At 45.0% G+C, this 16,853-nt stretch overlaps 1 protein-coding gene across 6 annotated transcripts in view; it reads right to left on the bottom strand.

The window, feature by feature from the left end:
* The window catches only part of LOC115150540 (collagen alpha-1(VII) chain), a 120,197-nt gene that overhangs the window by 39,955 nt on the left and 63,389 nt on the right, over positions 1-16,853 (bottom strand). For all 6 annotated transcript variants that reach the window (XR_003867123.1, XM_029693953.1, XM_029693952.1 and 3 more), the window contains exons 34-65: positions 16,051-16,086; positions 15,879-15,932; positions 14,650-14,724; positions 14,420-14,533; positions 13,046-13,072; positions 12,857-12,910; positions 9,054-9,125; positions 8,902-8,961; positions 8,762-8,797; positions 8,610-8,654; positions 8,485-8,520; positions 8,165-8,209; positions 7,909-7,944; positions 7,722-7,757; positions 7,502-7,534; positions 7,300-7,371; positions 6,948-7,007; positions 6,705-6,740; positions 6,444-6,524; positions 5,750-5,785; positions 5,343-5,387; positions 4,961-5,032; positions 4,627-4,671; positions 4,501-4,536; positions 4,241-4,282; positions 4,059-4,139; positions 3,856-3,891; positions 3,724-3,759; positions 3,196-3,276; positions 3,052-3,087; positions 290-361; positions 94-138 (exon numbers count right to left, since the gene is read on the bottom strand). Coding sequence is in view for 5 of the 6 variants with exons in the window: in XM_029693953.1 (XP_029549813.1) it covers positions 94-138; positions 290-361; positions 3,052-3,087; positions 3,196-3,276; positions 3,724-3,759; positions 3,856-3,891; positions 4,059-4,139; positions 4,241-4,282; positions 4,501-4,536; positions 4,627-4,671; positions 4,961-5,032; positions 5,343-5,387; positions 5,750-5,785; positions 6,444-6,524; positions 6,705-6,740; positions 6,948-7,007; positions 7,300-7,371; positions 7,502-7,534; positions 7,722-7,757; positions 7,909-7,944; positions 8,165-8,209; positions 8,485-8,520; positions 8,610-8,654; positions 8,762-8,797; positions 8,902-8,961; positions 9,054-9,125; positions 12,857-12,910; positions 13,046-13,072; positions 14,420-14,533; positions 14,650-14,724; positions 15,879-15,932; positions 16,051-16,086 (1,671 nt within the window). In the remaining variant the exon portion in view is untranslated. The remainder of the gene's footprint in view (positions 1-93; positions 139-289; positions 362-3,051; positions 3,088-3,195; positions 3,277-3,723; positions 3,760-3,855; positions 3,892-4,058; positions 4,140-4,240; positions 4,283-4,500; positions 4,537-4,626; positions 4,672-4,960; positions 5,033-5,342; positions 5,388-5,749; positions 5,786-6,443; positions 6,525-6,704; positions 6,741-6,947; positions 7,008-7,299; positions 7,372-7,501; positions 7,535-7,721; positions 7,758-7,908; positions 7,945-8,164; positions 8,210-8,484; positions 8,521-8,609; positions 8,655-8,761; positions 8,798-8,901; positions 8,962-9,053; positions 9,126-12,856; positions 12,911-13,045; positions 13,073-14,419; positions 14,534-14,649; positions 14,725-15,878; positions 15,933-16,050; positions 16,087-16,853) is intronic.

Raw genomic sequence — 16,853 nt, 5'->3', positions numbered from 1 at the left:
GTTTGTAATTAAACAAACAGAGGTATGATTGCCTGTAGTGTGTGTGTAGTATAAAAATGCCCTGCTATGTTAGAGGTCTGACTGATCCCTTACCATTTTCCCAGCAGCCCCTGGTTTTCCATCTTCTCCTGCTTTGCCCTAAAACACACCAATTAGGATGATGAGACATCAATGAGACAAGTATTTAGCTGTGTGTGTGTGTGTGTGGTGTGTGTGTGTGTGTGTGTGTGTGTGTGTGTGTGTGTGTGTGTGTGTGTGTGTGTGTGTGTGTGTGTTTTTGCAAACTCACAGGTGTGCCTGGATTTCCTGCAGGCCCAATAGGGCCTGGGAGGCCCTGTGCACCTCTCAGTCCTGGCAGCCCCTGGTGACAGACAGACAGACAGACAGACAGACAGACAGACAGACAGACAGACAGACAGACAGACAGACAGACAGAGTGGAGGGGTGAGGACTGAAACCACACAGCATCGTCTAGTGTTCAAACACACAAAGTGCACAGAGATAGAGAGATATCAAATCTAAATCCTAGCTAATGAAATGTTATTTGTCACATGCTTGCTTAGTAAATAACAGGTGTAGACTAACAGTGGAATGCTTACTTACAGCCCTTCCCAACAATGCAGAGAGAAAGAAAATAAAATAAATAATAGAAAACATAATAATAAAAGTAATAATAGATACAGAATGAGTAACAATAACTTGGCTATATACAAGGGGTACCAGTACTGAGTCAATGTGCAGGGGTACAAGGTAATTGAGGCTCCAGTGATGTACTGGGCTGTCCACACCACCTTCTGTAGCGCCTTGCGGTTGAATGCCAAGCAGTTGCCATACCAAACAGTGATGCAGCCAGTCAATGTCACGTCCTGACCAAAGTAAGATGTTATTTTCTATGGTAGAATAGGTCAGGGCGTGACAGGGGGTGTTTTGTGTTTTTTTTTCTCTGTTTTCTATATCTATGTTTAGTTCTAGTTTTCTATTTCTATGTTGTTGTTTTTTGGGTTGATCTCCAATTGGAGGCAGCTGGTCCTCGTTGTCTCTAATTGGAGATCATATTTAAGTAAGGGGTTTTATTCCTGGGTTTTGTGGGTTATTATATTTTAATTAGTGTTTGTTTCTCTCTGCGTCACGGTTTGTTGTTTTGTCAATTCAGTTATTTATGTATTGCAAAGTTTCACGGATTAAATAAAATGTGGAACTACAACCACGCTGCACTTTGGTCTGCTCCTTTCGACAGCCAAGATGCTCTCAAGGGTGCAGCTGTAGAACTTTGAGGATCTGAGGGCCCATGCCAAATCTTTTCAGCGTCCTGAGGGGGAAGAGGCATTGTCGTGCCCTCTTCATGACTGTGTTGGTATGTTTGGACTATGATAGATCCTAAGTGATGTGGACACCGAGGAACTTGAAGCTTACGACCCGCTCCACTAAAGCATGTGATTGGGGGCATGCTTGGCCCTCTGTTTCCTGTAGTCCACAATCAGCTCCTTTGTCTTGCTGATGTTAAGAGAGAGGTTGTTGTCCTGGCACCACACTGTCAGGTCTCTGACCTCCTCCTTATAGGCTGTCTCATCGTTGTCAGTGATCAGGTCAACCACCGTTGTGTCAGCAAACTTAATGATGGTGTTGGAGTCTTGCGAGGCCACGCAGTCGTAGGTGAACAGGGAGTACAGGAGGGGACTAAGCATGCACCTATGAGGGGCCCTGTGTTGGGGGTCAGCGTGGTGGATGTTGCTGCCTACCCTCACCACCTGGGGGCGTCCAGTCAGGATGTCCAGGATCCAGTTGCAGAGGGAGGGAGGTGGTCAGTCCCAGGGTCCTTAGCTTATTGATGAGCTTGGAGGGCACTATGGTGTTGAACGCTGAGCTGTAGTCAATGAACAGCATTCTCACGTAGGGGTTCCTTTTGTCCAAGTGGGAAATGGCAGTGTGGAGAGCAATAGAGATTGTGTCATCTGTGGATCTGTTGGAGCTGTGGGTACAGGGTGTCTGGGATGATGGTGCTGATGTGAGCCAAGACAAGCCTTTCAAAGCATTTCATGGCTACAGATGTGAGTGCTACAGGGCGATAGTCATTTAGACAAGTTACCTTGGCGTTCTTGGGCACAGGGACTATGGTGGTCTGCTTGAAACATGTAGGTATTACAGACTGGATCAGGGAGAGGTTGAAATGCCAGTGAAGACACTGTCCAGCTGGTCACTGCATGCTCTGAGCATGCATCCTGGTAATTAATCTGTCTGGCCCTGTGGCCTGGCGAATGTTAACCTGCTTAAAGGTCTTACATCGGCTACGGAAAGTGTGATCACACAGTCGTCCGGAACAGCTGGTGCTCTCACGCATGGTTCAGTGTTGCCTTGTCCTTGTTCAGTCATGTTTGCAAGAAACATGGGATACTACAGTTCTTCCGGTCCTGTTGATAGGATAGTCTCTAACCGAGCTCGTCCAGTTTGCTCTCCAGTGATTGTACATTCGTACATACTTCCAATAGAACAGAGGGAGGACAGAGGTAGTTTATTTACTCGCTGCCGTAGTTTCATCAGGATGCCTGCACGTCGGCCTCTATATCGCCATCTCTTTCTCTTCTGAGTGTCGGGGATTAGGGCCTGGCCCGGGGTGAGCAGTATGTCCTGTGTCGCCGACTCGTTGAAGTAGAAATCTTCATCCAAATCGAGGTTAGTGATCGCTGTTCTGATGTCCAGAAGCTATTTTCGGTCATAGGAAATGATGGCGGAAACATTATGTACAAAAACAGTTAAGACCAGGGCAAAAAAACACACAAAATAGCAGAATTGGTCAGGAGCCCATAAAACAGCCGCTATACATTCCAGCGCCGTTCTCCAGACAGATAGAGAATCCTCCACTAGCCTGAAGTCCTTTTTCACTTCTTAATGGGACCTCTCCAAGGATCAGATTTGACAAATGGTAACATCCTCAACTTGCTCCACTCATTGACTTTAACAGACTAATGAACGTGCCAAAGAAACACATAAAGCATCAAGAGTGCAGCCCTCTGGGACTGGGGTTGTGCACCCTGAGGGATGAATGGTACTCACATCTCTTCCTGGATCCCCTAGTTTCCCTGCGTCTCCCTGTAACATCAAAAGGAAATTATTGAGAGACATCTAGACACAGTAATGCTTATGTAATGCTCAGAGTATTTTACAGCTGAAGTAATGACAGAGACAAGAGGTACTGACCCTCAGGCCGGCCGGTCCTGGTGCCCCTGGTTTGCCATCCAAACCGTTGCGTCCATCCAGTCCAGACGCACCTCTCTCACCCTACAGAGAGGAAAACGCATGATGCATACAATATGATCAGAATAAGAGCAGCACTGGGTTTGTATTGGACTTGAATACAATTTGCAAAGGATACTACTCTACTGTGTCAGACTTTCAGTGCTCCAGCATCCTTACTCAGAGTTAGTTCATTGTTTGGAAATTACGATGGTAAGGTATTTTTTAGGATGTACAGTATGTGTGTATACAGCAGTATGTTGTGTCTCTCATTCAGTGCTTCTGTAGGCTGTGATGATGCTGTGAGCTGGCCCCACTGCGCTTCATCCCACTGGGAATCTGCAGACTGGGAAACAGGATCCGGTGGAATGAAGGACAGTGTAACCTGCCAATCACCAGCCAGTTTGGAGTCCCATATCCTATCAGGATTGGTCCAATTGAAAATCAGCCTGTGTGAGAATGTGAGAAGTCACTGTAGTGCGTTGTTCAAACCTTCTCTCCTGGGCCTCCTCTCTCTCCTGTGTCACCCTGGAGAAATAGAAAGAAAGTGCAATGAGTGAGATGGAGAGGGAAAGAGTGATTAGACAGAAACAGGTAGACAGACAGACACAGACTATGACTTACTCTTGCCCCTGAAGGTCCACGTTGTCCCTCAAGACCCTACACACACACAAACAACAGATCAGGTGAGACAGAGAGAGGACACAGGGTAAGAATTACACACACCACATCACACAAACAGACAGACAGACATCACGGGTCAGTATACTAGCCAGGAAGCTCAAGCTTCTCAACGATACTAGATTTGGAAGGATGGTCTTACTCACCCGCAGCCCAGTGGCCCCTGAGGGCCCTGTCTCGCCCTTCTGACCCTTGCCCCCGTACTCTCCCGGATCGCCAGCATCCCCCTAGACACAGGAAGTGACATCAGACACTGGGCGGTTAGGTGGACTGGTAGAGTGAGCTGTGCTGTATACATCCAAAAATGTGTTTTTACAGTGTTACATACCTTTTCTCCTCTTTCTCCTTTAAGCGTTTGCTGTATATCGCGCTGCAGAAGTTAGAGAAAGACAAACAGAGAGATATATGGGTAGAGTGGGTTTTAGATAACCACCTAGCTACAGTATGTGGTTCTGATGGCTCATTCAGTTGGAGTATGGTGCTCGTAACACAATTTGTTTGGTATGATTCCCACAGAGGCTATATGGGTTGACTGCTAAATGACCATATTATTCTTTTAAAAAGAGTTAGAATCTTATCAGGACTCACCATGTTCCCTGGAGGTCCTGGGGGGCCTTGAGCTCCCTATTGTGTCAACAAACAGTGTTGTTAATCGGTGTAGATTGGAACTATTATGTCAGATGAGATAAGACAACAAACAGATTAACCTCTGACCTCAACTCCTTTCTCTCCTCTTGGTCCAATAGGTCCTGGGTTGCCCTGTGGAAGACACACAGCACACACACACACACAGGATCACAAAGACACATGTCACTACAGACAGATACCAACTGACTCACTGCTACTGTATTACACACAGAAACCATCACAAATACTGACACAGACAGTATCAGATCAATCTGGCAGAAGAGTGTCATGTGAATGACTGACAGACGGGTGTCACAAACATGTCATCCTCTCTCTCGATAACTATTACACAGGAGACACAGAAAGTATATCGGATCAAACTGTCAGAGGGGTGTCACGTTGTCCCATAAACATGTCTCACGTTGCGTCCATGCGCTCCAGAGTCTCCCAGGTCTCCCTTCTCCCCTGCTCGCCCAGGCTGACCCGCCAGACCCTAAGGATGGGGGGGCAAAACCACACAGATTATGTGCTTAGTTACCATGGCAGTCCTAAAAATAAAAGCTGCACACCCATGCAAAAATGGGTTTAACCAACGTTTCGACAGCTAAGCTGTCTTCGTCAGGGTTTCATCTGTCCTCAAAACATCCACTTCAGATCACATAAGAAAGGTTTCCTGTGGTTCATCATGACCTACATTAGTGACCAATCACCATATACAGCGAGACCATTCTGAAAAGAGGGCATAAAGGGGAATTTTATTTTTACATTTCATAGTTGTATGTGACACATTCGTGACTACTCACCCGTACTCCTCTCTCCCCTGCCTTCCCTGGTAGACCAGACTCCCCCTGGTGGAAGGAGAGAGAACAGACAGAAGATGAGAGAGACCAATTGGGGAGAGGCAGAGGGAGAAGGAGGAGGAGGAGGGGAAGACATAGAAACAGACAAATGCGACGCATCTGCTCTTGTCTCTAGTCTCCACAAATCCCCTGTCAGATAAAGAGGGTCTGAGGCGTAACTAAATCATATGACGATACACATCTCTCATTCACCAATTCAGTTAATGCATGCTTTATCTAATACAGAGAATGGGAGCCAGAGAGGGAGAAGTGGCATTCAAACATGAAAAACTTTGAATGGAACAGATGGAACTAGATAAGAGTGAGAGAGAGAGAGATGTAGAGAGATGGATGGAGAGATTGTGACTTACGGGAGTGCCTTCGTCGCCCTTGTCTCCTTTAGCTCCCTGTAAAACACAGTCATCCTTAATTCAGGCCCATCACAGGGGGAGAAGACCACACTGACCACAGTTACACAGTCAAAACACATCAACTTTTAAACAAGAACCCCACAACATCACATAGGGCAATGGAAAAAGTAGTGCTATATATCCAGACTTGAAGTAGACTTAGTTGGTAGTAGTAGTAGTATTGTTTTAGTATTAGTGCAAAAAGTAGTTGCAGTAAGTCATTAGTGATGTACCTCTAGTGACATCAGGGTATGAGGGGCAGGGGTGAGAGATAGAAAGGACCGGTTAGGTCATCATAACAACACTTACACAACAAAGAGGTCAGAATCGACAAACTGTATTAGTACAGTAATTAGTTGCACTGGAATGGCAATTTTACATTCATTCCCTTTGGTGGTACAGTATTGAATAACATACTGTAGGTTGACTGAACTGTAGAAATAACACGGTAATGGCCCAGTAGTGAAAAGAAAATAAGATAATAGTTGCAGAGTTATAACTGAGTAGCAGTAATAGAGTGAGTGACCAGTTAGCACAGTGAGTGACCAGTATTAAAAAGGTCACAGCGGTTATTGCAGTGGGTGAGTGATAGTATAACATGCAGGGGTTTGGCAGAGGTGAAAAGCTCAAGGGTCAGAGGGGTAGTGTCTCAGACCTCTTTCCCTGGGAGGCCATTCTTTCCTGCGGGTCCAGCTCGTCCTGTCTCCCCTCTCTCTCCTGGGTCACCTGGGTCTCCCTACAACACCAAGAGGAACACATTGAGATCAGCTGGACTCACATGACACAAGAGTTTTACTATTAGAAAGACAATAATTACTTACAAGATACTTCATGAAACAACAACACTGCTGCAACATAAACACTAAATAGAAGTTAAAATAAAAAGGACAAAAGCCAATCAAGGCACATGTCTCACCTTGGTCCCCAGTCTTCCAGCTAAGCCAGGGACTCCCTAGAGGGAAAAGGACATGTCAGTGTGTAGGACATGGCCTAAATGCTGAGCATCTGTAATCAGCTACACAGAGAAGCTCATTGAATAAAACATATATACTTTACAATATATACTGTACATCTGAGGCTTTCTGCACATCTATCAAAGAGATTTGGTTTGTAGCTTAGATAAAGATTGATACATGATCACAGCTCTGTCTGAACTCACCCGATCCCCCTGCTCTCCTTTAGGTCCACCCTGGCCAGGAGTGCCAGCACCTGGGGGACCCTGGAAGAATGCAAGAGGAGAGAGAGAAATTAGAGAATGAGAAACAGTGAGGAGCAAAAAGAGAGATGAACAGCAGAAAACATCTATACCCGCTTGCATAGAGAGCATCATTAAATCACCTGTACACACACACACCACACACACACCACACACACACACACACACACACACACACACACACACACACACACACACACACACACACACACACACACACACACACACCACCCAAGGGCAAGCAGTGTCAGTTTCATGCAGCGCGCTCTCATGTACCCTGTGGGTACCAACTCACTTTTTCACCTTTCTGGGCTGGCTCGCCTTTCTGGCCCCTGGGCCCCTCCAGACCTGGCAGACCCGGCTCACCCTGAGGGAGAGGAGAGGGGGAAGAAAGAATGAGTCTATGGAGAAAGTATTGTTACTGTGTACAGTACATCAACATATCAACCATTGATATGGAGATGGGCAGTATGAGGAAGTCAAAGTGGGCAACTTGCCTGTTCACCTTTCTTCCCACCTAAGCCTGGCCCCTGGATGTGTAGAATGATACAGAGGATGAGATATCATTACATTAACCAATACTGACCAATCTTGATCTCTTCCTTCGCAATAAATGTATAGTGAATTGCTTCCATCAAAATCCATGTAATATAAATCATATCGGTCTATCTAACCATGAGGCATCAAAATAAATCATGTAGCTATGAGGTGACTCACACTCCGGCCAGGTTCTCCCTTAGCGCCCTCGCTGCCCTGGAGACAGAGAAGTTTGGATGTTTTTATCTGATGTTCATCTATGTTTAGTTGATGTCATTGTTCTGATTACATTACATTGTTCAGTCATGTTTATTTTGTGGAGATTCACTTCGATTGATCAGAGTCAGTCAGACAGCGTTAGCCTCACCTTCTCCCCTGGTAGTCCACTGGTGCCAGGCAAACCCTGCAAGCAAATCAACACAGACTAACTCACATGTACACACATGACTCACACACTCACACATGGTGATAAAATATCACAATTCTCTAAAGTTGTAGCTTGTATAATCAAATCCTATAACTAAATGACATGACTCAATAGTGGTGGGTCATGGTATGAAGATGACCCAAATATGTCATGAAGAGAGAGACCAATAGAGGTACAGTAAGATATAGTTACTCACCCTCGGGCCTGGAGCCCCTGTAGAGCCTGGCTGTCCACTCTCCCCCTGAAACACACAGCGCCACAGTGTGGTCAGGACAACACACTGCATGACACGGCTCTCAGCAGGCTTTTCCAATACCTGGGACCTTCGTGCTAATACTAATGGATTCGGTTCAGTGTAGGAGTAGAAGTGAGTGAGTGAGGATGAATACTAGTGAACACATGAACATGTAAAACACGTGATATTCCTACGATGTAGCTGTACAATATCTAGCTTAATGGTCATGAACAAGGTCACAGTGAAAAGAGGCATAACCAAATGCATGGTACTGCACTCACCCTCTCCCCTAGCAAGCCAGCAAGTCCTCTCTCCCCCTGGAAAGACAACACAGTCAGTTACAACCCACAGCAGACACACCAGTTTAACAGCAGGAGTCAAAATGGGTTAAAGGGTCTCTACTCACCCTGTCACCTTGTGATCCAGGCTCACCTGGCTGGCCCCGGTCCCCCTGAGAAGACAGAGAGAGCAGGGTCATCCATCCACCCAAATATCAATCGTTTCATCAATTCTAGACCCAAATATGGAGATTGTATTTAATGATTTGTATTGTCTTACCTTGACTCCAAGGCCTCCAGCAGGCCCACGGGGTCCCTAAATCACACAAATACTACACTGTTGGAATATACTGTACATTACTTGTGTATGTCCTTCAATTCACAGTAACAGATATGTATGCATGTGAATGTGTGTCCTACCCGATCACCAGGCTCTCCTGCCTTCCCAGACGGTCCTGGCAACCCCTCTGCACTCTCTCCCTGAAACATCAAAAACACTCAGTACACACTTTCTCTCTTTCACACACACACACAGACACACACACACACACACACACACACACAGTACCAACCTTGTCTCCTTTGGCTCCCTGTTGTCCTGTAAGTCCTCTGGGACCTTGAGCTCCTGGGTTTCCATCAGAACCCTGAAACCAACAAAATACATCAATTATGGTAACACACACACCTAACATACACATCAAACCATAGACATGAATAGGGCTGTGCTGTTCATGAAATGTCAGCGGGTAATGCAAATAACTGCCGTTCTCACAGTATTTGACCGTTAATTAACATTAACATGTTTAGCATCTCCGGGCCTCCATGCATAGACTACAAGCTGCTGATGCGGACCTTTGGAATTTTAAAAAGTCTAATACATCGATTTAATATAGCCTACACCATCACAATAAATCCATTATTTAGTTTAGGCAGGTCTTAAGAAACATTATAATATGAAGAAAATGTAGCCTATTTCAGAAGAACAGATTAGTATGAGTTGTCCTTATGTTAGGTCCTGATCTGGCCATTTGGTTGTGGGCTACACTAGTTCATTTAGATTTGCTTATAAGTCCAGTAGAATTATTTTATAGTAAGAGGAAGACAATTGAACATACAGTGAGGGAAAATAGTATTTGATCCCCTGCTGATTTTGTACGTTTGCCCACGGACAAAGAAATGATCAGTCTATAATTTTAATGGTAGCTTTATTTGAACAGTGAGAGACAGAATAACAACAACAAAAATCCAGAGAAACACATGTCAAAAATGTTATAAAATGATTTGCATTTTAATGAGGGAAATAAGTATTTGACCCCTCTGCAAAACATGACTTAGTACTTAGTGGCAAAACCCTTGTTGGCAATCACAGAGGTCAGACGTTTCTTGTAGTTGGCCACCAGGTTTGCACACATCTCAGGAGGGATTTTGTCCCACTCGTCTTTGCAGATCTTCTCCAAGTCATTAAGGTTTCGAGGCTGACGTTTGACAACTCGAACCTTCAGCTCCCTCCACAGATTTTCTATGGGATTAAGGTCTGGAGACTGGCTAGGCCACTCCAGGACCTTAATGTGCTTCTTCTTCAGCCACTCCTTTGTTGCCTTGGCCGTGTGTTTTGGGTCATTGTCATGCGGGAATACCCATCCACGACCCATTTTCAATGCCCTGGCTGAGGGAAGACGGTTCTCACCCAAGATTTGATGGTACACGGCTCCATCCATCGTCCCTTTGATGCGGTGAAATTGTCCTGTCCCCTTAGCAGGAAAACACCCCCAAAGCATAATGTTTCCACCTCCATGTTTGACGGTGGGGATGGTGTTCTTGGGGTCATAGGCAGCATTCGAGTTGAGTTGATGCCAAAGAGCTCCATTTTGGTCTCATCTGACCACAACACTTTCACCCAGTTGTCCTCTAAATCATTCAGATGTTCATTGACAAACTTTAGACGGGTATGTATATGTACTTTCTTGAGCAGGGAGACCTTGCGGGCGCTGCAGGATTTCAGTCCTTCACGGCGTAGTGTGTTACCAATTGTTTTCTTGGTGACTATAGTCCCAGCTGCCTTGAGATCATTGACAAGATCCTCCCGTGTAGTTCTGGGCTGATTCCTCACCGTTCTCATGATCATTGCAACTCCAAGAGGTGAGATCTTGCATGGAGCCCCAGGCCGAGGGAGATTGACAGTTCCTTTGTGTTTCTTCCATTTGCGAATAATCGCACCAACTGTTGTCACCTTCTCACCAAACTGCTTGGCGATGGTCTTGTAGGCCATTCCAGCCTTGTGTAGGTCTACAATCTTGTCCCTGACATCCTTGGAGAGCTCTTTGGTCTTGGCCATGGTGGAGAGTTTGGAATCTGATTGATTGATTGCTTCTGTGGACAGGTGTCTTTTATACAGGTAACAAGCTGAGATTAGGAGCACTCCCTTTAAGAGTGTGCTCCTAATCTCAGCTCGTTACCTGTATAGAAGACACCTGGGAGCCAGAAATCTTTCTGATTGAGAGGAGGTCAAATACTTATTTCCCTCATTAAAATGCAAATCAATTTATAACATTTTTGACATGCGTTTTTCTGGATTTTTTTGTTGTTATTCTGTCTCTCACTGTTCAAATAAACCTACCATTAAAATTATAGACTGATCATTTCTTTGTCAGTGGGCAAACATACAAAATCAGCAGGGGATCAAATACTTTTTTCCCTCACTGTAGCTGAATAAAATAGAAATAGAAAAGCCTCAATTTGTTGGGGGATGGACTGTACAAGGTGTAGAAAGCATTCCACAGGGATGCTGGCCCATGTTGACTCCAATGCTTAGTTGTGTCAAGTTGACTGGATGTCGTTTGGGTGGTGGACCATTCTTGATACACACAGGAAACTGTTGAACGTGAAAATCCCAGCAGCATTGCCGTTGTTGACACAAACTGGAGTGCTTGGCACCTACTACCATACCCCGTTCAAAGGCACTTAAATCTTTTGTCTTGCCCATTTACCCTATAAACGGCACACATACACAATCCATGTCTCAATTGTCTCAAGGCTTAAAATCCTTCTTTAACCTGTCTCCCCCCTTCATCTACACTGATTGATGTGGATTTAACAAGTGACATCAATTAGGGATCATAGCTTTCACCTGGATTCACCTGGTCAGTCTGTCATGGAAAGAGCAGGTGTTCTTAATGTTTGGTACACTCAGTGTATGTGTGGAATATATATATTTTTTGAATGGCCCACCAAAACAAAAACATGTAATCTGTAGCCTGCACTCGAATAGCGAATGGAGGAAGTGCTTCCAGCACATTTCAATATGCCAGGTGGGCTACACCGATTGTAAAATGGATTAATGTGCGTAAATTTAAGCAAGAAATATAGCAGCATGAAAAAGCTGGGATCCTCTTTGAAATAGTGGCCAGTCAAAACTGTTTTCACACGTGATGACTGGGCTTATAAGAACACGTTTCACTAGGCTCTGTAGGCTATGGGCTCTCCAACCTGGTTCCATGGCTCCTAGGCCATGGAACCAGCAGGGTTCCCCAACTGGCGGCCTGCAGGCCAAATTTGCAAAAGCTGTCATCAAGGCAAAGGGTGGCTACTTTGAAGAATATGAAATATAAAATATATTTTGACTTGTTTAACACTTTTTGGTTACTACATGATTCCATGTGTTATTTCATAGATTTTATGTCTTCAGGGAGAAAAAAGACATGTCATCCGTATGCACTTGAATAGCAAATGGAGGACGCTTTTCCCACAGTTCGTTTTCCTGCCAGCCAGGTAGGCTACTACGGTTGTAAAGTGAAGCAATGTGCTTAATATTAGAAAAGTTGAAGAATAAATATAGTAGGCCTAGTCTATAGAAAGCTGATGAGATCCTCCTTTTTTTAAAGAAAAACTATTTTGTCTTGCAATTGCATAGCTTAGTCTATAGAAATTTTGCGCAACATGGGCTTCTAGGAACAATTATTTCGTTCCATGCATCAACCAGCTATGAGGAGCTGGCTCTCGCTGTGCAACAGGTGAAGTGTTCGATGTAATTTTCAATTGCATTTGCATTGATGTCAGAGTGGTTAGACTAGAGGGACAAGAGAGCGCTGAGTTCCAGGCCATTAGCGACTGGCCGTTAGCAAGTTTGGTAGGCTTCTAACGACCATCAGCGGCATCAGAGCACAGTTTTGGAGAAGCCTAGTTACTCTGACAACTGTTATGTCACATGGAATTTGACTGCGATCATGACTCGTGACTGCCGGTGTTGCGGTAATACGGTCACCGTAGCAGCCCTAGACAGTATAATTATCACCCCAGAGATCTGCACGATGCAAATGCAGACACACATACACAAAGACACACAAAGGACTCATGTCCAGCGATTGACAAATCTTACCGGTGATCCCTTCTCCCCCTTTACAGCCGAGCCACTGCCCACTCCTGGAGGTCCCTGTAAGCAAGACAGACAAACACACAGACAGAGAGAAATAAAATAGATGTGACAATCATTATCCTCTTGTCATTCCTACAGAGATATCTGCAATGAATTTACAAGACAAGCTAGGGACAGCACTGGATGACTCACCCTCTCTCCTGTGCTGCCCTTATCTCCCTAAAAGGAGAGAGGGGGGGGGGGGGGGGGTGGAAAGAGAGAGAGGAAGAGAGGAGAGAGAAAGAATGGAATGATTAGTGATTGAGCTTTGTTGTTCCGCAGACGCTATATCATACATCCCAGTATAGGAATACATTTGACTCCCAGACATGCACACACACAATCACACTGCCCTACTACTGCACTATGACGAAACATCAAGGCCTCTAAGTCTGAAGAGTATCCTGTTGTCAAGGAAACCGATGGAAGGGTACGATCAGGTGGAAAATTACAAGATACAGAGGAGGATGACAGAGATATTAAAAGAGAGAGAAAGGTTCCTAAGGTCAGTCTTATACATCTCAACAGAACCAACCATTTTTAAATGACACATGAAAAGAACCTAGAAATCTAATCATGTTTTCATTTTCCACATTATCATATCACAGCCAGACTGTTGGGGGTTATTCTCAAGTTTAGGATACATTTTACATGAAGAAGTAAAATATGTATCAACATCCCTCACAGCACTTCCATCACCCGAAGTTTGAACCATCTAAGCACTTTTGAAAAGGGGAGTGTTTTTGGGAGCAACTTCAATTGATCCTGAACTGACGAGGTGCCTGCGAAATGAGTAGCAACTCTCTTGCAACCCCGTGTGTCCACTCTTGACATTCACAATATACATACTGTCACGCCTGTTCCCGCTCTTCCTCCCCCTGGCGCTCGACGGCGCCAGGCTCCCCAGGATTACGCAATCAAGCCCCCATCAGTACGCACACCTGCCTTTCCCCGTCACGCGCATCTGCGCTCATTGGACTCAGCTGAATTCTATTACTTGTGTTATTGCCTTCCCTATATCTGTCTGTTCCCTAGCTCTGTTCCCTGCTTCGGGATTGATGTTTGTCATATGTACTTGTTTACCCGTGTGCTGACGATGCTTCTGTCTTGTTCAATGTCCGTTCCCTATTAAATGTTTGACTCCCCGTACCTGCTTCTCCTGTCCGGCGTCGGTCCTTACACATGCAGGTTACAGGCTACTTGAATGAGTGTCTTTCCCCCTCATGTGGCCACTTGATATCCACAGTATACATACACCTGCATTGCTTGCTGTTTGGGGTTTTAGGCTGGGTTTCTGTACAGCACTTTGTGACATCAGCTGATGTAAGAAGGGCTTTATAAATACATGTGATTGTTTGCTTGACATACAGGCTACAGGCTACTTGAACTAGTGTCTTTCTCCCCCATGTGGCCACTCGTGATATTCACAGTATACATACAGGTTACAGGCTACTTGAATTAGTGTCTTTCTCCCCATGTGGTCTGTTCACTAGTTAGTGTGTCAAGGACCAGACCAGGGTAACTGACCTTGATGGAGAGGCCAAGGGCGCCTGGTATCCCGGGGCGACCGTCCTGTCCTGGGATCCCTGCAGGTCCCACAAAGCCCTTGGCCCCGTCAGTTCCTGGACGCCCTGTGGTACCCTGGGTAACAGAGAATATATCATTCATCATCACAAAGAATTAATTCAAGAGAATTTGACCTACAATCACACGTGCATGTGTGTGTCTGACTGTGTGTATGTGTGTGTCGGTCTCACTGGTAATCCTGGGATCCCTGGTTCTCCTTTTCTGCCAGGCAGACCTCCTCCTGAAACAGACGACCCTGGCTCACCCTGAAACACCAGTAGAGAACCAGCTTAGTGAACATCGAACACACAAACAGCAGATGGGATGACATACTGTCACAGATTCCCCCGGTACTGCTGCTTATTCTGTGCAGCGGTTCTGGAGGTCTACGTCACCGGACTCTAGGCGTCTGTCACGTCCTGACCAGGTAAAGAGGTCATTTGCCATAGAAATATGGTCAGGGCGTGGCAGGGGGTTGTTTTGTGTGGGTTTTTGTTTCTATGTGGGAGTGTTCTAGTTTTCTATTTCTATGTGTTGTTTTTCCATGTTTGGCTGGGTATGGTTTCCAATCAGAGGCAGGTGTCTTTCGTTGTCTCTGATTGGAAGCCATACTTATGCAGCCTGTTTTCCTTTGGGGTTTGTGGGTAGTTGTTTTCAGTTTTAGTCTTTGTACCTGACGGGACTGTGTTGGCCATTTTTGTTATTTTGTCAAGTGTCATCATTAAAATATTGAAAATGAGCACTATCCACGCTGCGTCTTGGTCTCCATTCCACGACTCCTGTGACAGCGTCACTGAACTGTCTCATTACGCACACCTGATTCCAATTCCCCTGATTAGTAATTGTATATATGTGCCCTCTGTTCACCATTGGTCCCGTGTGGCTCAGTGTGGTAGAGCATGATGTTTGCAACGCCAGGGTTGTGGGCTCGATTCCCACGGGGGACCAGTATGGAGGAAAAAAATAAAAAAATGTATGCATTCACTACTGTAAGTCGCTCTGGATAAGAGCATCTGCTAAAATGTAAATGCATTGTCTTGTCAGTTATTGTTCCCATGTCCGTTGGTCTGTGAGTACCTGTTCTTTATTATTTCAGCTTTCGTGCTGCATGTATTGTGCACTTGTATTACGGGTCTCGTCCCGTGTATTGTTGTGCACTTATTATTACGGGTCTCGCCCCGTGTAGTGTATTGCGGGTCTCGTCTCATGTATTTATTAGAGGTTTAACCTCGCTCTTTTGTTTGGGTTACATCCCTGTGTCTTTGTATACGTGTTTGTTTTGGGCTTCTTCCCTGTGCCTTTTCATGGCATGTTGTATATTTTGGGTAGAGTATTAAACCCCCCCATTACGAATTCCTGCACCTCTCTCCAATAATTTACCACAAAGTTTACTGAGGAAAAAGAGGTGTGCTGTACTCACCCTGTCGCCCCTGTCACCCTTCATCCCTGATGTTCCTTTAACCCCAGGATCACCCTGCAACAGAGAAAACATCAAAAATCTGACTTCATAATACAACAATACACATAAACACACACATAAGCGCTTGATACAGTATAAACAGATCACATAGGTATTGCTGAGGGATACTTACAGGATCTCCTCTGATACCTGGTAGCCCCTGTGAACCCTGAAAAAGACAAAATAGCAAAACATCTGTTGTTAAACAACGTCTAAAGCAGGTTGGACCAACTCAGCGTCATTGTGGTTAGAGTGTCCGCCCTGAGCTCGAAAGGTTGGGGGTTCGATCCCTGGTCGAGTCATACCAATAACTAAAAAAAATGGAACCAGCTGCTCTCTCTGCTTGGCACTCAGCATCAGTGGCGACCCATCATTCAGAGCAGGTGGGGCAGAGCCTGTTTTGAGCCCCACATTATTTGGCCTTTCCTGTTTTGCATGTTATTTTGGCATTAACACGTGTCAAATATACGGTTTCAAACAATGTAAAAAAGAAAATAGCTAGAAAATTCAAGCCCCTTGGGTGCTGCCATAGAGTTACATTAGAAATACTCATCCAAGAAGACTCAAGGTCATTGGCCACAGATAAAATGACGTCAAATCACATATCTACAGTAGCTTTGATTGGACTGATCATTTCAAAATCTTAGGTAAAGCTCAACTGTCCTGCGGGGGGGACACTGATCCCGTAGATGTTAATTTCGCCTACTGTTCTGACTTGGTGGTGACATGTAGCCTATAACCTGTTTTTGAGAAATGTAATCATCGAATATTGTAAGAGCTTTCATTGTCTGCTTATATGACCCTTTATTTATCCTACGGTTCTGACTCGGTGTATAGTGAAAACACTGCAAATTTCAAAAGTGCTGAACAAGTGCTGCCCTACCCCATCTGGACAAAAATAATACCTATGTAAGAATGCTGTTCATTGACTACAAC

This window comes from Salmo trutta, chromosome 16 (genome assembly GCF_901001165.1).
Source record: "Salmo trutta chromosome 16, fSalTru1.1, whole genome shotgun sequence".
Taxonomy (NCBI): domain Eukaryota; kingdom Metazoa; phylum Chordata; class Actinopteri; order Salmoniformes; family Salmonidae; genus Salmo; species Salmo trutta.
Note: the sequence above shows the minus strand (reverse complement) of the source record. Positions and strands in the feature narration are given on the sequence as shown.